Below are 24,413 nucleotides of genomic sequence, written 5' to 3' on the forward strand. Positions count from 1 at the left end.
ATTACTGAGTATAACACAACATGCGATATTGTGGATGGCATGTTCTTTATATCACATCAATTAATATGTAGTGTATTGCCCAATACTTATCCTTTCTTTAAAAATGAATTGTTTGTCAATTTATTCAATTTCTACTTATTTAATTATTAAATAATACATTTACAAACTTATTAGAATAAAATTTTTTGGTGAGAAAAAAATGATAAAATGATAAAACATGGTTTGTCCATATGCTAATTCATCATTACGTGTCAAAACGCCATACACCCAGAAATTTCTTTCTTCAATAAGCATATATGCTTTCCAGCAAAATATATCCCCCCAAAATGCAAATTTGATCAGTAAGACATATGTATTATCTTCCTATCGACTAGAGGATTCTCTGTATACATCCGAATGAATGGTTATACCCGGTGAAATTTCGAATGACCCAAACGTTTGATCAACATTGATTGTCAGCTGTTTACAAGTATGGGAAACATGCAGGTTTTAGACGAATTGTGCATTTGATTCCAGGAATTTCTTTTACCGCTTTTGGTCATTTACCATCTTAACTTGTTTTGTTTTATATAGCACTGGTTAACACATGCAAGTTGGATAAAAACGGTAAGTAAATCTAACTTTTTCAATACCATGAGTTCACTAAATACATGTCTTTGTCATTGACTGGAAACGCGATGATTTTCGCTTAAACTAATTAAAAATCAATACATGTACAATAAGAACTTCTTTCAATGTCCTTGCGTGACATTTGTTTAATACTTGTGCAAGTAGAGTTTATTTGAATTTATTAAAAAAAAAAAACAGTACCAAGATATTTGAGTCCACTCTTAAAGCGGATCTCTCACACCTGAATTTTTGTGATGTTTATAAATTTTTGACAGTTTTTCAATTTTTTTCAATTTCTTTTTTTTCATTGTTTTTACCCTTTGATATTATATATCTTTTCAGATGTTGAAGAGGATCCAACCAGCTGTTCTCAATAAAATGCTATTTTAGTTTTTCTTTTGTCTATTTTTGTAAAGGATCACTTCATTATAAATAGGGATCTGACCTATAGGACCGGGCTTGGTTTTTTTCTCTACAAAAACATACATGTTAACCTATTGTGATGAAAAACATGAAAAAGAGGGAGATTCAGACCTCAAAAGCGGTAGCATTACTCGCGTGTTGTTTAACGCTTGGATTATAGATATCTTTCATGTAATATACATGTATATCATAAGCTTTAAATGAAATCAGGTACCTACACTAATTAATCTTGTTCGCACGAGTCTCCGCCCTTCGCCCAAATAACTCAGGATACACCAAAATAAATATTCAATAACTATTACTTAAATATCAACAGCAATAAGAAGACAGAAACACCTTAAGTTTGACATAAATTGTACAAATTCAAATATTTTTCATGCTCATCATTTTGCTTGGATCGGCTGCTTTACTTAGCCTTTTGAAGAGTGATCTTTGCTGAAATAGCCTAGAAGCAATAATTATGAATGTTCATTCAGTTTTTAAACAAAACAAATGATGGCTGGTTTAATCTAGATTTAAAACAAGTTCGTTTCTTTCGTTATATAAATCAGATTTCCCGCGATGATCGAAAACGAAAGTAGAGATGTGCCACATGGCTTGGTTAATCGCGTGATTTCTATTGACTTTATTGATAAAGTTGTGTGCTTCTGTGCTTTTAAAGACGATGTCAAATGTTTTCATCTAATTCTCAAAAGCTGTATCTCCTTTTTCATGGCAGGGATGTTGATTAATTTATCGTAACCATTGTAATCACTGGTAGTCTTATGTTGTTGTCGTTGTCAAATCCGTGCTTGAAATCTATGTACAAAAAAGCGTTTGTATGATTCTGAGTCAAATCACGCGATATCTAGTGAGATTTTATGAGAGTGGCTTCAAAAATGGATACCCAAGCGAACCAAAAATACTTTAGACGCAGCTTTTGTAGAAAAGCGGTAGATTTCTGAATTAAATCGGTAGGCGGTAGATGAAGTGAAAAAGCGGTAGACTCCCGCCTAAATCGGGAGAGTTAACATGTATGACAAAAAGCTTGTCGATTTCCGTTCCGATTAATGACATTAGGCTAAATACATATAATAATTTGTTTTTCCTAAATTTTTATTTCAGTTAGTAGAGGTAGGAGGAACCCTTTCATTGATTTTCTGAGTTTGTAATCTCCATATGTACTGACTGATATTTGTCTTTACTTCTCATAGTTCATAAAGGTAGTGCCTACTGTCTCTGAAATTCTGTTCTTCATGTCTAGGCCATTTATCCGCGGGTATGATAAAACATGCCATTAATGTGTGCAAATTATATAGGCCTAAATGAAATCCAATGGAGTGCATTTACTGAAATATGTAGCCAAAATCAATGTGAGTTAATTATAAGGAATATATAAAATTGAAATTCATCGCAGCTCAATGCTGCCAAGGATACCTGTATTGAGTAACATATAGAGAGTTATTCTTGTCCTCAAAGAAAGTGTGCTTATACTGAGGTTCGTTCCGCCTGACTGAGAACTGTACATTGGATTGTTACAATTTGATATCTCTTTAGTGTTTCTTATATATCAAGTATGGGCATGCATAAAGGATAGATAATTGAAGGAAAAATACACAAATCTATATAAAACAAGAGGCCCATGGGCCACATCGCTCACCTGAGAAGCTTTGACCATTCTGTTCTTTACCAGATTTCCCCCTTGTTATACATAATGCATCCCCACCCTACCCCACTGATCATAATTTAGACATTTTGAAATCTACACTACCCCATGATCCTTCCATGGGCACATATGTTTCAGCTTTTTTGGCCAAGTGGTTCCTGAGAAGAAGATTTTCAAAGATTTTTCCTATATATTTCTATGTAAAACTTTGATTCCCCATTGTGGCCCCTCCCTTCCACGGGGGTCATGATTTCATACAATTTAGAATTTACACTACCCCAGAATGCTTCCACATAAGCTTCACTTTTTCTGGCCCAGTGGTTCTTGAGAAGAAGATTTTCAAAGATTTTTCCTATATATTTCTAAATAAAACTTTGATTCCCCATTGTGGCCCCGCCCTTCCCCCAGGGGTCATGATGTGAACAATTTAGAATCTACATTATACCAGGATGCTTCCACATAAGTTTCAGCTTTTCTGGCCCAGTGGTTCTTGAGAAGAAGATTTTCAAAGATTTTTCCTATATATTTCTATATAAAACTTTGATTCCCCATTGTGGCCCCACCCTTCCCCCGGGGGTCATTATTTGAACAATTTAGAATCAACATCATACCAGGATGCTTCAACATAAGTTTCAGCTTTTCTGGCCCAGTGGTTTTTGAGAAGAAGATTTTCAAAGATTTTTCCTATATATTTCTATATAAAACTTTGATTCCCCATTGTGGCCCCACCCTTCCCCCGGGGGTCATTATTTGAACAATTTAGAATCAACATCATACCAGGATGCTTCAACATAAGTTTCAGCTTTTCTGGCCCAGTGGTTTTTGAGAAGAAGATTTTCAAAGATTTTTCCTATATATTTCTATATAAAACTTTGATTCCCCATTGTGGCCCCACCTTTCCCCCGGGGGTCATTATTTGAACAATTTAGAATCTACATTATACCAGGATGCTTCAACATAAGTTTCAGCTTTTCTGGCCCAGTGGTTCTTGAGAAGAAGATTTTCAAAGATTTTTCCTATGTATTTTTATATAAAACTTTGATTCTCCTTTGTGGCCCCACCCTTCCCCCGGGGGTCATTATTTGAACAATTTAGAATCTACATTATACCAGGATGCTTCAACATAAGTTTCAGCTTTTCTGGCCCAGTGGTTCTTGAGAAGAAGATTTTCAAAGATTTTTCCTATATATTTCTATCTAAAACTTTGATTCCCCATTGTGGCCCCGCCCTTCTCCCGGGGGTCATGATTTGAACAATTTAGAATTTACACAATACCAGGATGCTTCCATATAAGTTTCAGCTTTTCTGGCCCAGTGGTTCTTGAGAAGAAGATTTTCAAAGATTTTTCCTATATATTTCTATGTAAAACTTTGATTCCCCATTGTGGCCCCGCCCTTCCCCCGAGGGTCATGATTTGAACAATTTAGAATTTACACTATACCAGGATGCTTCCATATAAGTTTCAGCTTTTCTGGCCCAGTGGTTCTTGAGAAGAAGATTTTTTAATGACCCCACCCTATTTTTGTCTTTTCTTGATTATCTCCCCTTGCGAGGGGATATGTCCCTTCATTTTAACAATTTAAATTCCCCTTCACCCAAGGATGCTTTGTACAAAGTTTGGTCAAAATTGGCCCAGTGGTTCTTGAGAAGAAGTCGAAAATGTGAAAAGTTTACAGACGGACAGACAGACGGACAGAATAACAGACAGTCGGACGGACGGACGACGGACAAAATGTGATCAGAAAAGCTCACTTGAGCCTTCGGCTCAGGTGAGCTAAAAAATCTAAATAGTCTTTGAAAAGGCGAAATTTAAAAGTTTAAAAGTGTTGTACCAGGTGGATTCGAACCCCCGACTTTAAAAAGAAAGTATCCAAGGTGCAAAAGTCAGCACTTCTATCAACTGAGCTAGTCTGACTATAAGAATAATTGGCATAAATTTCAAGCAGGTGATGAAAATCAGGTTTCCTTATTTCTTGTAGGTTTTTTGTGAATTTCGACCCCAGGGCAGGGGTGCCCCTAAAAAAATCTTATCTTAAATTGTTCCTTACATCCTAACCTATCAAAATATCACAATTTTATTTAGGGGCAGGCCTGCCCTGAAGGACTTCAAGGCCAAAATTCATGCAAAAATCAATGCTTTTATGGATAAAATGGTGTTTCGGTCAACTTTGGAGGTTTATTGTAAAGTTGTAAATAAGAAATTTGAGGTATCAAATACAAATTTGAAAAATTTAGACATATATACGGTAGAAAACAACAAATAAAGATTGATATTTAAATGTCGTTTTTTCCGGGAAATTGTTCTCTCCTATAGGTAAATTCTTTTGTTAAAGCGAATACATCCTTTAAATAAAAATTATGTTGATTTTATTTTTAACTTTGTTGGTTATTATTTCAATATTTTATAACACTAAACTTTGAAGAGAAATTTAAAGCAATGGGCATTTAAAAAAATTGATAGGAGGGATTTTAACAAAATAAAAAAAATATTTCAAATATTTCTAAATAATAAATTGATAGGAGGGATTTTAACAAAATAAAAAAAATATTTCAAATATTTCTAAATAATAAATTGAAATACTTTGAAACCTTTTTTTATTGGATATGGGGCCTATTATTAGAAACAAATTCATGCAACAAAAATCAGTTATACTTTATAGGTGTAGAGAGCCCCCTTAAACATGACTGAATTTGAAATTGAGAATTAAACTTTGATTTTAAAAAGAATGACTTCAGTATCCTTTTATCAGCAATTAATTTCTTTTTCAACATTAGTTTTATTTTAATTTTTGCCCCTATATTCTGGCTAGTAACTTTGCAGCTGCCACTAGCCTGTGGGCTAGTACTTGATTTTTTTTAATTGAACAACCCTGTGTACTAAAGTTAAAAACAATGTGTACAAAGTTGTTTCATACACAGCAATAGAAATGGAAGCACAGGAGATGTTTGAAAACATTACATTTATGAAAATAAAGTCTTTGAAGTTTGACACATTTTACTTATAAAAAAAAAATCCCCAAAAAGTTAAGAATAATAAGTTCATGTGGTATGCAAATGATATATATCTTTATTTTTTAGGTCCACGCTCTTTGAAATCACACTTTATTAAAATATATATATATGTAATAATTATATTCGCTCACTTCATAATTTTGAAACCCAAAATAAAAAAATATTTGCAAAAAAATTTTGCTAGCTCACCTCAATTTTAATTTTTGAAAATTCGAAGAACTATTTTACAAACTGGTGTGGCCTTAATGTATTTTCACTATAATCAATAGAGCCCCACCCTATCAATAGAACCCTTGACCCTAGGGCCATAAAATCAAAATTTTGGAAGAGGTATTCTTGCTCATCATAACTATGCACTTAGTTAGTTTATTTAATACCCAGGAGCAGAGAAGAAGATTTTCATAAAATTCATGTAATTTCACTATATAATCAATAGAGCCCTGCCATAACACCAGAATCCCTGACCCTGGGGCCATAAAATTCACAATTTTTGGAAGAGTCACTCTTGCTCATCATAACTATGTACTAGTTCGTTTATTTAATACCCAGGAGCAGAGAAGAAGATTTTCAAAGAAATCATGCATTTTCACTATATAATTTATATATAGCCCCATCCTAGCACTAGAACCCCTGACCCTGAGGCCTAAATTTCACAATTTTGGTAGAGGACTCAATGCTCATTACATTCATACCAACAGTTTGCCTGCTTGATGTCCAGGGGTAAAGAAGAATATTTTTAAAGATTGCAATAATTTTAGTGGTTTTGGCCCCACCCCTCAGGCCCCAGGGGGGCTGGGACCATGAAATTCATAATTTTTGTTCCTCTTCACCCATAGATACTGTTTACCAAATTTGGTTGAAATTGGTTCTGTGGTTTCAGAGAAGAAGCTGAAAATGTTCAAATGTTCAAACACACGATACACGACACACGACTACGGATGAAAACGGATAGCAATAGGTAGTGATGAAACGATTGTCGCTGACGATCGATTGTCGATCGTTTTTGGGTGCGATTCCGATTAACGATTACGTTTTTCATAATCAATTGTCGCCCAAATAAACTCGCCCAAATAAACTTTTATGATTTGAACGAAACTTATACAAACACATTAACAATGCATGTAAAACGAAAGGAGGTCAACAAAAATGACATCTGAAGGCGAAGTTAACAACAATCAAGTAGATATTTACCCATATCCAGGGAATGCATTGACAGAACGTTCTATCTTTAAAATGATATCTTCCTACGGACCAAGTTTCACGATAGAATTCGTTCCGTGTATTCGTAATGTAGCAAAAGAAACATGGGCAATAAATCATACTCAGTGCATTTACTACGGACAATCTAGAGAGTTCCGAATGTAAACATACCAGGTAGTAAAGTGAGAGAAAAACGTTGAGAACATTAATTGGATTTTTGTCTTTATATGGATTATTTTTTGGGATAAAATGCATAAGCAATCTCCAAGAGGATTGTTTGGAAGTTATTTCCAGTGCAAATCCTTTTATATTCTTCAAAATCGTGTCGGAGCGGGTCCGCTCTGATTTGCTACATTGCAAGTATATGGGATGTATTCTTAGTGTGGTGGGGGCTTGTACCTAACTAAGGAATGCAAAATCGGATGTCATGACAAACATTTTCAGTTTTATGAGCAAATATGTAAAAAAAAAATTCTGTTTCTTTGTTACTTATACAACAAATAGTTGTCTTTAGAATAAACTTGATAGAATTTTAGTTTAGTTTGTTCCATAAATGATAAATGCTGTAAAGAAATGGAATTTTGTATTTGAAATTTGCATTACCAATTAAGTCTATGATTGATCAATTAAGCTTCTCCGATTTTGACCGATTATCGATCATGAAATTTTCCCGATTATTCAACACTAGCAATAGGTCACCTGAGTTACTCAGGTGACCTAGAAATATTAATACTATAATCTAGAAAATTCATAGTATACATGTTCTAAAGCAAAACAGACACACAATATATTGTCAGTCCATGCAGTTTTGGTGAACAGACTTTGGCGATTTAATGCACCCGATGAATCGTAAACATCAATCAATAACATGTTTACAAAAACCTGTGTACATAACACGAGTGTGATCGATTTGCAAAACTCTGTACACAATGGAATTACGATACTTGTGAAGTAGTTCTGCTTTCTAACATTTCAACTCTGAATAAAATTATTCTTCTTGATTTAAGTTTTAATATTTCTCAGTATTAGGGGTGTAATAGCCATGACCTTGCATATGACTAAATTAATCATAGTTATAATGAATAACACTTTCATATATAGATTTTTAATTTATTTTTTTTTGTATAATTGTTAACTATAGTTCACAGTTTGTAAACTTTAGTTTACATGTACAGTCGACAAACCTAGTTTGTCAACTGTGGAACTATGTTTAGCTCATTTTTGTGAATTTGGCATGCCATACAATCTCAGAAATTAACTGATTTATCATTAAACAATAAAATATAGCAATTTTCTCTTCACAGCTCCGCCCTCACTAACGGTCACACCGTCTAACATATTATTTTTTAGATGAGAAATTCTTTACTATAGTATACACATGTATGATTATTTCCCCCTAAAATAGGGTGTTGCTTTTTTTCTGCGTGTCAGTATATAAAGAAAAAGATTTGCAAATGTAAATATATAGGAATAATAGTTTGTTCGGGTCATAATTAAAATCTTATATAGGGGCCTAAGGACAATCGTTACTTACACTCCAAGTCCATCGGGCATCTTTTCTGTTGGAACGAATTCTTTACATATCATGGGATTTTCAATAAACTTTCTCTGTAATTCTTCAAATGATGTGAAATCTGCTTCAATTGAATTACACACATATAAAATTTCCTCCACAGTATTCAATTCTTCTGAAACGACATCCTTTCTAAACATTGTATATAGCCCCCATTCATATACAACATCCATCGCGCAAGCCCTATACGCGAGTTTTATTCCCAATTTGTCTACATCAGTTCGTCTCCATTTGGAAGTGCTACTTGGAAATGAATCACTTTCGCTTGATGATGATGTTGATGTAGTAGTAGGTGGTGTACTCTCTAATGTAGTATTTGACTTTTCAGTGTCACTGTCGTCTGGCGGTGAATAACTGCCACTGCAGTGTGCCCTTTTCCTGCCTTCCATCTTACAACAAAGAGGACGAGGAAACCGGCGAATTCGGTTCCTGACTAACTCGTACCCGATTAATCTTTGCAGAAACTACTAAAGTTTCCATAAATATTTTTCAGTGCATGGCCATGTAAATCTTGAAAAAAAATTAAACTTTTAACTAATGCTAAAGTACAATGTCTAATCATGGTAGGCCTAATTCCTAATCCCCTACTTTTCTAGTCAAAGCCAGTCAGTGTTTGCATGCTTTAATATATAGAACGTTGCAGTACTTATAAATATCCCCAGGGTTTAAGCTGTGTGATAAAACTCAATGCATCGGTTTATTAACTTGATTAAAACGACTATTTATAATCTTTGTTTAAAAATAAATCAGTTTTAATTAATTTTAACGTTTCATTTATTTCTCAATTTGTTTCTGTAAGGTGTAATCTAAAATGTAACAAATTCAAAATATTAATTGTTTAATACCTTATCCCATGAATTTCTTAAATTCAAACTTGTTAAAAGCTAATTTTGAAAAGAATCACGTATAGATGAGATTTTCTAAACAATGAAAAGGTAACCGACACCAAGAAAGAACCGGACTAAAAACGTACAGGGACGATACGCATTGAATCCATAGCATATCTGGGAAAAGAGTACCAATTAATTTCCCATAGAACTCTATACAAACCTTTTGCCCTCCAAGTAATTTACTAATTGTTCAAACAAATCACTGGTATTATTTGAAAGTTTTTAACACTTTTAAAAACATAAAAAATGGCAAAATAATACCGTTCCGCGGCGTATTAAAGGCCTTTTCCATAACTAGAATTTTTGTAGATATTCCCACATTCCATCATTTATTTAACATGAAATACAACTTTAAAATGAAAATATTTACATACCTAAATTGAAATTTCGTTAAGCCTGAAACTTACAACCAGGAAAAAAATTAAAATCTCGGTTCCTATGAAATTACACGTGTTGTAATTTTCAAAGAATTTCAACTTACCAATATACATGTATGAAAACTGGCCATCTTTGTGTTTTAAAAAATTTTCATTAGGCCTGTGAAAAAAATCTATGAAATAAAATATTTATAAAATAAGCATACCATTTTGTTTTTTATGTTAATAAAATGATAAGATAAAGTCATAATTGCGTGTCAATTTTTTCATATCTCGAACTACAAAATTTGATAAACTAATAAAATAAAAGGTTTTAAAAAGTTAATTTCGCATAAATATTTTTGAGTGCATGGCCAGTTTATTATAAAATGTAAATATTGAAAAAAAATTAAACTTTTAACTAATGCTAAAGTACAATGTACATATATTGAATTTCATCATGGTATTGGTTAATAAATGAAAAATTTAATTACCTAATTCCCAAACTCTGTGTACGTGAAATATGAAACTTTAGTCTTTAAATGAAAATAAATCAATAAAGTTAGTCAAATTTTCAGCAATCTCTCTCTCTGAAAAATTACCAAATTCAAAGCCAGTCCAGTGTTTGCATACAAAAACTGGAAAGCAGTAGAAAATGAAGGATCACCTGATGGATCTACAAAGAGTAGAGGGCTTTAATATATATAAACGTTGCAGTACTTATAAATATCCCCAGGGTTTAAGCTGTGTGATAAAACTCAATGCATCGGTTTATTAACTTGATTAAAACGACTATTTATAATCTTTGTTTAAAAATAAATCAGTTTTAATTAATTTTAACGTTTCATTTATTTCTCAATTTGTTTCTGTAAGGTGTAATCTAAAATGTAACAAATTCAAAATATTAGGCCTAATTGTTTAATACCTTATCCCATGAATTTCTTAAATTCAAACTTGTTAAAAGCTAATTTTGAAAAGAATCACGTATAGATGAGATTTTCTAAACAATGAAAAGGTAACCGACACCAAGAAAGAACCGGATTAAAACGTACAGGGACGATACGCATTGAATCCATAGCATATCTTTCAACGCCTGGCTTCCTGTAGATCACGAGGTCAAGATAATTGTTTAGATTCAAAGTACTGAAAGTAATGAATTGAGGTGGTATTGGACGTGTATTTTTTAACATTTTCCAAACGAAATAAAAAATGGCAAAATAATAATTAAAATATTAAAAATAACGAATATTTATCAGATAGGTAAGTTTGACCTTATGATAGAACCATAAAATTGCAGCATATAGGCCTATTTCCCTATTTCCTTCATACACATTCCATAACTGTATTTTGATAGAGATTTTGAATTATCCTCCCCTCCTCAGGACCCCCCTATTTTCCAGGAATGTAAGGAGAGAATTTGTTATGCAGCACTGTTAAGGCCTACTATGAGAAATCAACGGAAAATATATGTGCAAAAAGGGGGATTTTATTTAAATTGAATTTATTTCAATTAAGCTGTTTTATTATCACAGAACTTAAATACCTATGGAAATAGCATAGTATTACCCACTGTGTACTGTATGAAGTTTAGTCCCATCGATGGACAGTCACGTGATGAATGCATAGTACGTGTACTGAATGTAGGTCAATAACAAATTTCAATATCGCAAGGGCATACCCTAGTTGAAATTAAAAATTCAAGATTTTAATTGTTTCTGCATACTTTGTAGTTTCTGAAAAGTGCTGCTGCTTTGAATAGAATTCGCGTTTTAATAGTTAAATTTTCAAGTAAATAGGCCAATGTCAAAAAATATTAGACTTTAACAAATATTTTGTGTACTTATGAAATCACGCCCTCGATTTAAAGAAAGCAGCAGCACTTTACCAGTTAAGGATAATATCCTTTATCTATATTCAAAAAATGATTAAGATCTATGCAGTGTATGCCCTTGCGAAAGTACCATTATATAGTGCATCTCGATGTAAAATATACGTAACCTGTACATAAAAACACGACATAATTAATAAAATACATTCTCTGGAAAGTTAATGAATAATCGCACTAAACAAAGGATCTACATTGGTATTAATCGACTATTTAAAACCTGTAAATAGTATTCCGTTTATTATAAAACGCATTTTTCATTGTTAAAAAATTCCTCAATCTGCCTCTCACAGTACATGAAATACGTCATGTTTACCAAAATGACGTCATATATACAAGTTCATCGCAATCAGTGCTTTGTTTTAAACCAGCTACAAGGGATTTACCGTCCAAGCAACGTTTTTCAATGCATTGATAAGTTTTATTATTGTTTATTATGCTAATACAGTTAAAAGTTGCAAATTATTTCATTTTCAGGTATTATGAGAAATACATAAAAGTCATATTTCTGTGTGACGTCACAGTAAACTTTTCCCGTATAAATTAGGCCCCGCCCCCTAATTCAAGCCTTAACAATGCTGCGTAGTCTCTCTCTCTGTTATTACAAACTGCAGGCCATAAAGATTTCTCTGGTACAGTCGTCTCTTGTTGAGATGTCTTCCTTCCAAGTAGCCTGTGGACAATCATAGCAACTAGGTTATATCTCCAAGAATGAAGGATTCTTATTGCATATTAAGTTGTCTATACGTGGCTAAAAAGGATCACCATACATGTATGGGCATTCTTAGGGCTTAAATATACATATACAATACTATATGACTGCTTTCTATAATGCTGTGTCTGAACAGCTGGTCTGAAATATTTATATTTTTATCACTTAATTTTAACAGCGATCTACTAAAAATGTTTTGGTTTGATCGCACCGGATGTAAACATTCAACGGCATTGTGGGAAAAGGACCAGCATGGCACAAAAACACAATTAAGCCTTATAAAAGAAGGTTACTTTTTTCCCCATATCTACATAAATCTAAATATACAAGGTCATTATGTTTACATTAATAAATTGATTTCTTTTTTTATTTCTAACCAAGGACTTGGACTGTAAACCCACTTATGACATTATCAAATTCTTAATTCAATAGCTTATATAGCTTTTAAATAATTTTAAAATTACTAAACATCTAATTTCACAAAGAATTAAAAATGAATTAGACACCTACTTCATTTAGATCAACTTGTAAAACGCATCAAGGGTGCAGATTAGCTGCAGTGATAACTTAAAGAATAAAATAGTGTATGTTTTTCTTAGAGAACTTGGTATTCCCTGCGATTAGTGTCATATCGTTACTTACATATGTACATTTTTTTTTTTGGGGGGGGGGGTTTCAGATTTGGTTCCTGGTCAGTGTATTTTACACCTGTGAAGACAAAGTCAAGCCATGTATACAGTTTACTAAACAGTTATTTAATTACTATCCGTTACCTGTTTGAACCCACTTAGTCACTACAAAAGCTATATATTGAATACTAGTATACTCATATTTACTCCTCTGACACGTAAAATTATATTTAACTGGCCATGTCTGGTGGTTTGCAGAATCATTAAAAATCCTTCCTGCTCTATTGATCATCACACTTGGATAAGTTGAAAAATACCTAATATTTAGTTATAATAATATGTCGTGTAGTGCACGTGCACTACATAATAGCTGTATTTTTGTGAGTCGTGAGCACTGTAAAACATGCAGACAAGGTTTTACACTGTGTGTTTGTTATTGACTGTTTTTTAATTCTAAATTATTAATATGAAGTCACAATGAAAAATAAACTTATTGATTATAATTTATAAATTATGTTATTTACATCCCATTTGAGAATTTATGTCTCAGATAGTGACTTAGCCTAGCTATAGCTTTGTTTAATTCTTGACACTTACATGTAGGGCCATTTCTGTGATAAGACTGCAGTATTGGTTTGTTTGTTTGTTTTATTATATTGTCCTTTTAAAAAAAATTTCAGTCATGTTATGATGCCATCACTATGATCACTTGCTGGTGGAGGCCTGCAAATATATGCACCAGTGAGTCCTGTACTCAGCATGCTCAGCACTTATGGTTTTTCAGAGGGGAGGGATTTATTTTTTGTGCCAACTGTGAGACAGAACCTCAGTTTATACAGTCTCATCCGAGGAACCTGTTTGAGCTGTCTCCACATCCAGCAGTGGGATTTGAAGCCGCCATGTAAGGATCAGCTGCTTAATGCTACTTGATTGATTGTATGTTGTTTAAGATCGTATAACTTATCTCAGGTTATTCATGAAATTAGGATTCCATTGCACACACTACGTGTGCTTATGAAATCTACAATTAAATATGATGTCTTTGTCTAAGGGTATTTTCCAACTCTAGCTTATAAATCTTTAGTAATCTTTTAATATTTCCATTTCTAATTTTTTTTCTCTGTGATAACTGTTTGAAAGTTGGCGTAATTTATTTCTTGATAATTCTGCCGGAATGTAAATTAAGGCAGGTCGATAGGTCAGCAGATAAGGAGGCCCAATAAGCATGCAAATCTCGTGCGCATCTGTCACTCTGCCTGACGCTAAGGAGGCCAAATATGCATGTAAATCTCGTGCAGCTGCCTTTGTGTTTGACGTCAGTGTGCGAGGACTATTGATATTGGCATGGAAGTTCTCGTGTCTATTAGTCTAAATTTTTAATGTCTATAAGTCTACAATTTTATTTAACAATGGAATGGAAATATAAGGAATCACTGTCTAGATTTGAGAGTATGCCAGGGACATCAACAATAGTGGGAAACATGGGATAATTTTAGCATAACGGGCTTTGCCCGTTATGCAAATTATCCCATGTTTCCCACTATTGTTGATGCCCTGGCATACTCTCAAAACTAGACAGTGATTCCTTAAATAAGTTCTTGAAGTACTTGATTACTTGTATTTAATATAATCAATATTTAAAAATAAAATTTTCAGGTATTCATCCAATTTAAATACTATACTATATTATACTACTGTATACTATATTATGGCCATGTTTGATAACTGGATGTAGCTCATTGACACTCTTGGCATGAGTCCCCCAGCATCAAGAATCAAGAAGCTGACACAATCTGAAGGGGTGGAGAAATAAGATAACATCAAAACTTTTTAACACATACATATCTGCATTTTCTTCTGTTTTGAGAAGAAAAAAAATTAGCAAACAAATCATTTCAATTTTCTCAAAACTCTGCTGATCATAAGCCACAAATGTTATAATTAAAGACATCTTCATTGAATTTTTGAAAGTTAATACTTTTCTATTTACTGATCAATTTTACAACACAAAGTTGAATTTTTAAAAAACATAACTTCAATTCTGTTGTAATCAGTGTAACAAGTATTTACCCTTCTTGATAACCAAAAGTTCTCTCTACTCTGTACCCCTTAACTTACTATTGTATTGTATGCAAATTCAGTTCTGAAGAGCTAACTTAAAAGAATCTAGAAATCAAGTGTCAGTTCAAGTTTCTGTCAACTGTATTATCTGCTCAAGGGCAGGGGTATCGCCTGGGCCCCCAGACTCATTGTCGCTCATTCAGAAGTGTCCATGTTGCCCTACCAGATTCTAAGTACATGGAGACACTTACAATGAGCGAAAAGTCTGTGCTGTATTAAAATGGGAAAGTTCAGCATTTATTGAATTTACTATACATTGTGTAAATAGAAATATGTTCTTATTATTATGAAAATGAAGAAAAAATGAAATCCATCATATTTACATTAATCAACTAAGAAAAAAACCTTTAGAACAAGATGTGTTTGTAAAACACTGATGCCCCCGTATGGCAACATAGCAAAGAATAAGCTTTTCTTAATTGCAAATTTAATTAATAGGTACCAAAAGTAGGGTATTCTCACTGGAAAACAATTGTGAAATTGAAAGTAAGCTAATGTTAAAGTTTTTTAATAATTACAAATATCTCCAAGGTCAAAAGGTCAATGTAATTAGTATCAAATGAAAGGTCTTGCCACATAAATACTTTTGAAGAGCATGAAAGCCCTAGCCCTAACCATTCAGAAGGTATGGTCAACATTCAATTTCTTAAAAAGTAGGTCAAACTCCAAGGTCAAGGTCAAGGGGTCAAAGTAATTGTTATCAAATGAAAGGTCTTGTCATAATAATCAAATATGTAAAGTATGAAAGCACTAGCCCTAAAAGTTATGGTCAAGGTTTGCTTTTTTAAAGTAAGTCAATCTCAAAGGTCAAGGTCAAAGGGTTAAAGTTCTTGGTATCCAATGAAGGGTCTTCTCACAAGGATTACATGTATGTAGTATGAAAGCCCTATCCCTTACTGTTCAAAAGTTATGGCCAAGGTTAAAGTTTTTTCACAAGGAAATCTACAAAGTCAAGGTCAAAGGGTCAAAGTTGTTGTTATCCAGTAAAAGGTCTTTTAACAAACATTATATATGTGAAGTATAAATGTCCTGGTGTTTACTGTTCAAAAGATATGGCCAAAGTAAAATTTTAAAATTTTCAAGTAAAAGTGGGTCAAACTCCAAGGTCAAGGTCAAAAGGTCAAATTTGGTGGTACCTAAAGAAAGGTCTTGTCATAAGGATCAAATATGTAAAGTATGAAAGCACTGGCCCTAACTCTTTAAAAGTTATGGTCAAGGTTTGCTTTTTTAAAGAAGGTCAATCTCAAAGGTCAAGGTCAAAGGGTCAAAGTTCTTGGTATCCAATGAAGGGTCTTCTCACAAGGATTACATGTATGAAGTATGAAAGCCCTATCCTTTACCGTACAAAAGTTATGGCCAAGGTTAATGTTTTTTTTACAAGTAAAAAAATCTACAAGGTCAAGGTCAAAGGGTCAAAGTTGTTGGTATCCAGTGAAAGGTCTTTTAACAAACATTATATATGTGAAGTATAAATGTCCTGGTGTTTACTGTTCAAAAGATATGGCCAAAGTATAATTTTAAAATTTTCATGTAAAAGTGGGTCAAACTCCAAGGTCAAGGTAAAAAGGTCAAATTTGGTGGTACCCAAAAAAAGGTCTTGTCACAAGGAATACACATATGAAATATGAAAGTCATAGCTCCACTAAATCAAAAGTTATGGGCAAGGTTAAAGTTTTTGCAGACAAACAGACAAACAGAGAGACAGACAGACAGACAGACATGACAAAAACTATACACCCCGAAACTTTGTTTACCGGGGCATAAAAATATAGAAAGTACAAATTTGTGTTTTGTTTTTTAACCTCCCTCAAACAACTATGTTAACCATGTTTACTAAAATGTTTAAAATGATGCATATGTGAAAATAAGTATTTTTCTGGTTTTCATAAATATATTCCCATTTTAATACAGAACTGACATTGTTGAACTACACGACTGCTGCTCAATACTGGTTTGTGCGGTCAAAATAAGAAATGTATATGAAATTGAAACTTATGTAAATTTTTTGTTAATCAAAAAATGTGTTTCTGATGTTTTCTAAAATCCACCAAAATGACCCTTTTTTGTCATTTGAATACTTAAAATTTACCGTAAGTTCTATTGAATTTAAAAAAAATCTGGAAATACAGTGGCATTTTTAAAGATATTTCACAAAAATACTTTAATCTTTAGGCAATACCAAAGAAATCCATTATCAGGGCACCACGTTTAATGAAATTGTATCATATGCATAGAATTGTGTACTTTAGTGTAGTTTTCTAATGTACTGCAACCTCACTGATTGGGAGGTAGAAATTTGAAAGCATTTCAAAGAAATTTAGTTTTTATGACCATAGCAAATTCAATAATTGAAATGATGGCAAAGTCCAACTAATAAAATCTATCTTAATGTAGACTTAATGTAAAATCTACTTTTGTACTGAGTTCTACTAAATTATCCCAAATTGTAAGAAGATCAACATTTTAAAATCTGTTGACAGACAACCAGATGGATGACAAACATTTTACCAATGCATGTTAAGCTTTTCTGATCTTTGACCAGTAGAGCCAATATGTCTACAAGCAACATGCATTTTATATAGATACATACAGTGTATAAATATTAAGATACAAAAATGAAACGAAAGAGAATACCAACAGTTTTTTTGTTTCATTCCTTTGATCTCCATGGTTTTATTGATGATAAATTGTATCCATCTGTGTCTACTTCTAAAGGCATGGTTGGTTCCTGAAACAAGAGGCCCATGGGCCACAGCGCTCACCTCGGGCTTGAACTTAACCCCCCCCCCCCCTCCAGGCATTTGAACAAACTAGAATCTACACTACCTGAGGATGATTCCATATAAATATCACTAATCATAGCTTTGAAGTACTTTAAAAGAAGATTTTAAAAGGTTTCCCTATATATCCCTATGTAAAAATTGGGTCAGCCATTTTTTGCCCCACCCTAGCCCCGGGGGTCAGATTTGAACAAACTTGAATCTACACTACCTGAGGATGATTCCACATGAGTTTTACTCTTCTGGCCCAGTGGTTCATTAGAAGGATTTTTAAAGATATTTCCTAAATATTCCTATGTAAAACTTGGGTCGGACATTTTGGCCTCGCCCTACCCCCCGGGGTCATGATTTGAACAAACTTGAATCTACACTACCTGAGCATGCTTCCATATAAATATTATGAAATATGGCTTTGTCATTCTTGAGAAGAAGATTTTTAAAGAATTTTCATATATATTTCTATGTAAAACATTGGTCTGCCATTTTGGCCCCGCCCTACCCTCGGGGGTCATGATTTGAACAAACTTGAATCTACACTACCTGAGCATGCTTCCATATAAATATGATGAATTATGGCTTTGTCATTCTTGAGAAGAAGATGTTAAAAGAATTTTCCTATATATTTCTATGTAAAACTTTGGTCTGCCATTTTGGCCTCGCCCTACCCCCCGGGGTCATGATTTGAACAAACTTGAATCTACACTACCTGAGCATGCTTCCATATAAATATTATGAAATATGGCTTTGTCATTCTTGAGAAGAAGATTTTAAAAGAATTTTCATATATATTTCTATGTAAAACATTGGTCTGCCATTTTGGCCCCGCCCTACCCCCGGGGGTCATGATTTGAACAAACTTGAATCTACACTACCGGATCATGCTTCCATATAAATATGATGAAATATGGCTTTGTCATTCTTGAGAAGATTTTAAAAGAATTTTCCTATATATTTCTTTGTAAAACTTTGGTCGGCCATTTTGGCCCTGCCCTACCCCCGGGGGTCATGATTTGAACAAACTTGAATCTACACTACCTGAGCATGCTTCCATATAAATATGATGAAATATGGCTTTGTCATTCTTGAGAAGAAGATTTTATAAGAATTTTCCTATATATTTCTATGTAAAACTTTGGTCGGCCATTTTGGCCCCGCCCTACCCCCGGGGGTCATGATTTGAACATACTTGAATCTACACTTCCTGAGGATGTTTCCCCATAAGTTTCATCTTTATTGGCACAGTGGTTCTTGAGAAGAAGATTTTTAAAATATGCCACCAAATTTTCATTAATTCCCAATTATCTCCCCTTGAATGAGGGCGTGGCCCTTCATTTGAACAAACTTGAATTCCCTTCACCCAAGGTTACTTTGTGGCAAGTTTGGTTGAAATTGGCCCAGCGGTTCTTGAGAAGAAGTCGAAAATGTGAAAAGTTTACAGACAGACAGACGGACAGACGGACAGACGGACACCGGACAAAATGTGATCAGAAAAGCTCACTTGAGCCATCGGCTCAGGTGAGCTAAAAAAAGAAATCTTAGCTGATTCGTATTTTTTTAAATTGCCCACACATAGTCTACTTCTGGATTTGTATTAATCTTTATAGTCGTATAATAAGGCGCTGTGACACCCCCCCCCCCCCCCCCCCCCCCCCCCCCCCCTTACCAAAAAATCCTGAAACAAATTACTGATAAAATGCTGACACATATTCGAATAGGCCTATTTGAAAAAACAAAACAAAACAAAAGATAATTTTCGGTAGTGGATGTTCTGCAGACGGATTGATATTATTTATACAAAATGTGCAGAACAAATATAACGAATTTCAAGTTTAGTTATACAGTTTTTACTAATAAATCTAGCCTGCTGCCGCAATATTTTCTTCTCTGCGTCTCTGGGAATTTTTTGGACACTGATGACGTGTCCATCTACAGTTTTACCTCTGAAATTGCTGCATAAACAGCAGTAGTTCGTCTTCCACGACCGATATCAAGAAACTGCGTTTTTTGCTCGATTGTATGTCATAGCATAGAACTTTTACTTAGACATGTTAGAACACATGCTCCCAAAATTTGTTATTTGTAAAATAATTGATTAATAGTATTAAATAAAACTTTGAATGGAATTCTAAAAAATGAATAATTTAATCTCATGTGCTCATGTAACGAAGAAAGACTAATTAAAATAGCATCGATCTGAATTTGTGTTACATTAAACTTAAACAGCATTCCTCCCAGAAAGGAATTCTTACTGTGGGAAATGATGTGTCCTTCAAATGACCTAAAAGCCTTCAGATTGTTGGTTGGCGAAAGTTCCACGCTCTGTTGCAAAGGGCCTTCTTTCTCAAACAGGCAAGCAGGATCATTCAACAAGTATTCACAGATCACAACAGTTGTACATCATTTCATGGGTCTGAAATATTTACACTCATTACACTTAACAAAAAAAACAATACTCTTTTTATGAATGTATATAAAACTTAAGCTGCATTTGTCCCAGAAAAGAATTCTTACTGCGGGAAATGATGTGTCCTTCAAATGACCTCAAAGCCTCCAGATTGTGGGTTGGCGAAAGTTCCACTCTCTGTTGCAAAGGGCCTTTTTTCTCAAACAGGCAAGCAGGATGATTCAACAAGTATTCACAGATCACAACAGTTGTACATCATTCCAAGGGTCTGAAAGTACTACACTCATAACACTTGACATGAAAAACAATACTCTTTTTATGAATGTATATAAAACTTAAGCTGCATTTGTCCCAGAAAAGAATTCTTACTGCGGGAAATGATGTGTCCTTCAAATGACCTCAAAGCCTCCAGATTGTGGGTTGGCGAAAGTTCCACTCTCTGTTGCAAAGGGCCTTCTTTCTCAAACAGGCAAGCAGGATGATTCAACAAGTATTCACAGATCACAACAATTGTACATCATTTCATGGGTCTGAAATGACAACACACATTACAATAAACATGAACCAGAAGTCTCTGTCGAGACTGTAGCTCTACTGGTTTATACTTAAAACAAAGGAAAAGTAGCAGTTGCGACATGAAACTTTCAAAAAACAGCAATAATTAGAAAAATGATTCTTGCCACTCATCAAAGCAAAAACCGATGCAAAGTATTATGTATCTTAGTGTAGTCTACTCATGTGCCAAGTTACACTGAAAAAGAATCAAAACTGTAGGAGGAGTAGCATTTTGAAAGAATTTCAAAGAAATTTCTATTTTAGTAACCATGGCAACACTGTTCATCGATATCAAAAACCGTTGCACAGAATTATGTATCTTAGTGTAGTCTACTTGTGTGCCAAGTTATATTGAAATAGAACCAAAACAGTAGGAGGAGTAGCATTTTGAAAGAATTTCACAGAAATTTCTATTTTTAGTAACCATGGCAACACCATTTATTGAAAAATCAAAAACCGATGCACAGAATTATGTATCTTAGTGTAGTCTACTTGTGTGCCAAGATATATTGAAATGGAACCAATTCTGTAAGAGGAGTAGCATTTTGAAAAATTGTTTACAGACAGACAGACGGACGGATGCCGGAAACATTATTATTGCATAAGCTCTTCTGGTCTCTGACCAGTAGAGCTAAAAACAATACTCTTTTTATAGATGTACATTAAACTTAAACAGCATTCCTCCCAGAAAAGAATTCTTACTGCGGGAAATGATGTGTCCTTCAAATGACCTCAAAGCCTCCAGATTGTGGGTTGGCGAAAGTTCCACTCTCTGTTGCAAAGGGCCTTCTTTCTCAAACAGGCAAGCAGGATGATTCAACAAGTATTCACAGATCACAACAGTTGTACATCATTTCATGGGTCTGAAATTACAACACTCATAACACTTAACAAAAAAAAACAATACTTTTTTTATGAATTCATAAAACTTAAACTGCATTCGTCCCTGAAAAGAATTCTTACTGCGGGAAATGATGTGTCTTTCAAATGACCTCAGAGCCTCCAGATTGTGGGTTGGCGAAAGTTCCACTCTCTGTTGCAAAGAGCCTTTTATCTCAAACAGGCAAGCAGGATCATTCAACAAGTATTCACAGATCACAACAGTTGAACATCATTTCATAGGTCTGAAATATTTACACTCATTACACTTAACAAAAAAACAATACTCTTTTTATGAATGTATATAAAACTTAAGCTGCATTTGTCCCAGAAAAGAATTCTTACTGCGGGAAATGATGTGTCCTTCAAATGACCTCAAAGCCTCCAGATTGTGGGTTGGCGAAAGTTCCACGCTCTGTTGCAAAGGGCCTTTTTTCTCAAACAGGCACGCAGGATCATTCAACAAATATTCACAGATCACAACAGTTGTACATCATTTCATGGGTCTGAAATTACAACACTCATTACACTTAACATTACAAACAATACTCTTTTTATAGATGTACATTAAACTTAAACAGCATTCCTCCCAGAAAAGAATTCTTACTGCGGGAAATGATGTGTCCTTCAAATGACCTCAAAGCCTCCAGATTGTGGGTTGGCGAAAGTTCCACTCTCTGTTGCAAAGGGCCTTCTTTCTCAAACAGGCAAGCAGGTTCATTCAACAAATATTCACAGATCACAACAGTTGTACATCATTTCATGGGTCTGAAATGACAACACACATTACAATAAACATGAACCAGAAGTCTCTGTCAAGACTGTAGCTCTACTGGTTTATACTTAAAACAAAGGAAAAGTAGCAGTTGCGACATGAAAGTTTAAAAACAGCAATAATTAGAAAAATGATCCTTGCCACTCATCAAAGCAAAAACCGATGCGTAGTATTATGTATCTTAGTGTAGTCTACTCATGTGCCAAGTTACACTGAAAAAGAATCAAAACTGTAGGAGGAGTAGCATTTTGAAAGAATTTCAAAGAAATTTCTATTTTAGTAACCATGGCAACACTGTTCATCGATATCAAAAACCGCTGCACAGAATTATGTATCTTAGTGTAGTCTACTTGTGTGCCAAGTTATATTGAAATAGAACCAAAACTGTAGGAGGAGTAGCATTTTGAAAGAATTTCACAGAAATTTCTATTTTTAGTAACCATGGCAACACCATTTATTGAAAAATCAAAAACCGATGCACAGAATTATGTATCTTAGTGTAGTCTACTTGTGTGCCAAGATATATTGAAATGGAACCAACTCTGTAAGAGGAGTAGCATTTTGAAAAATTGTTTACAGACAGACAGACAGACGGACGGATGCCGGACACATTACTATTGCATAAGCTCTTCTGGTCTCTGACAAGTAGAGCTAAAAACAATACTCTTTTTATAGATGTACATTAAACTTAAACAGCATTCCTCCCAGAAAAGAATTCTTACTGCAGGAAATGATGTGTCCTTCAAATGACCTCAAAGCCTCCAGATTGTGGGTTGGCGAAAGTTCCACTCTCTGTTGCAAAGGGCCTTCTTTCTCAAACAGGCAAGCAGGATGATTCAACAAGTATTCACAGATCACAACAATTGTACATCATTTCATGGGTCTGAAATTACAACACTCATAACACTTAACATGAAAAACAATACTCTTTTTATGAATTCATAAAACTTAAACTGCATTCCTCCCTGAAAAGAATTCTTACTGCGGGAAATGATGTGTCTTTCAAATGACCTCGAAGCCTCCAGATTGTGGGTTGGCGAAAGTTCCACTCTCTGTTGCAAAGGGTCTTCTTTCTCAAACAGGCAATCAGAGTGAATCAACAAGTATTCACAGATCACAACAGTTGTACATCATTTCATGGGTCTGAAATATTGACACTTATTACAATAAACATGAAAAAACAATACCCTTTTTGAATGTATACTAAACATAAAATGCATTCCACCCTCAAAAAAATTCTTACTGCGGGAAATGATGTGTCCTTCAAATGACCTCAAAGCCTCAAGAGTGTGGGTTGGCGAAAGTTCCACACTCTGTTGCAAAGGGCCTTCTTTCTCAAACAGGCAAGCAGGATGTTTCAACAAGTATTCACAGATCACAACAGTTGTACATCATTTCATGGGTCTGAAATATTAACACTCATTATACTTAACATTAAAAACAATCCTCTTTTTTGAAATGTTCATTAAACTTAAACTGCATTCCACCCTCAAAAAAATTCTTACTGCGGGAAATGATGTGTCCTTCAAATGACCTCAAAGCCTCAAGAGTGTGGGTTGGCGAAAGTTCCACTCTCTGTTGCAAAGGGCCTTCTTTCTCAAACAGGCAAGCAGGATGTTTCAACAAGTATTCACAGATCACAACAGTTGTACATCATTTCATGGGTCTGAAATACAACACTTATTACAATAAACATGAAAAAACAATACCCTTTTTGAATGTATACTAAACATAAAATGCATTCCACCCTCAAAAAAATTCTTACTGCGGGAAATGATGTGTCCTTCAAATGACCTCAAAGCCTCCAGATTATGGGTTGGCGAAAGTTCCACACTCTGTTGCAAAGGGCCTTCTTTCTCAAACAGGCAAGCAGGATGATTCAACAAGTATTCACAGAGCATAACAGTTGTACATCATTTCATGGGTCTGAAATATTAACACATCATCATTATACTTAACATTAAA

General features: G+C 34.1%; 1 protein-coding gene and 1 long non-coding RNA gene across 8 annotated transcripts in view; both read right to left on the reverse strand.

Moving 5' to 3' along the window:
* LOC134268371 (uncharacterized) overlaps positions 1-8,885 on the reverse strand; it is an 88,067-nt gene extending 79,182 nt beyond the window's left edge. For 3 of the 5 annotated variants that reach the window (XM_062750624.1, XM_062750622.1, XM_062750625.1), the window contains exon 1: positions 8,424-8,885. In XM_062750624.1, the coding sequence (XP_062606608.1) occupies positions 8,424-8,851 (428 nt within the window). In that variant the 5' untranslated portion in view covers positions 8,852-8,885. The remainder of the gene's footprint in view (positions 1-8,423) is intronic. The other 2 variants (XM_062750620.1, XM_062750623.1) reach the window with 2 other exon arrangements.
* A 7,703-nt stretch (positions 8,886-16,588) lies between these two features.
* On the reverse strand, positions 16,589-23,545 carry LOC134268373 (uncharacterized). 3 transcript variants are annotated; one of them, XR_009992350.1, is made up of 3 exons: positions 23,431-23,545; positions 23,171-23,331; positions 16,589-17,783 (listed from the first exon to the last, which is right to left on the reverse strand). It is a non-coding gene; the product is annotated as an uncharacterized LOC134268373 (long non-coding RNA). The 3 variants fall into 3 exon arrangements; XR_009992348.1 differs by lacking the exon at positions 16,589-17,783 and adding an exon at positions 21,497-21,657 and having other exon boundaries at positions 23,431-23,541; XR_009992349.1 differs by lacking the exons at positions 16,589-17,783; positions 23,171-23,331; positions 23,431-23,545 and adding exons at positions 21,497-21,657; positions 21,758-21,918; positions 22,019-22,264.
* Between the last annotated feature and the right edge of the window lie 868 nt (positions 23,546-24,413).

Source organism: Saccostrea cucullata, unplaced genomic scaffold (assembly GCF_032062105.1).
Source record: "Saccostrea cucullata isolate Sc308-1 unplaced genomic scaffold, CSIRO_AGI_Scuc_v1 ctg1701, whole genome shotgun sequence".
Taxonomy (NCBI): domain Eukaryota; kingdom Metazoa; phylum Mollusca; class Bivalvia; order Ostreida; family Ostreidae; genus Saccostrea; species Saccostrea cuccullata.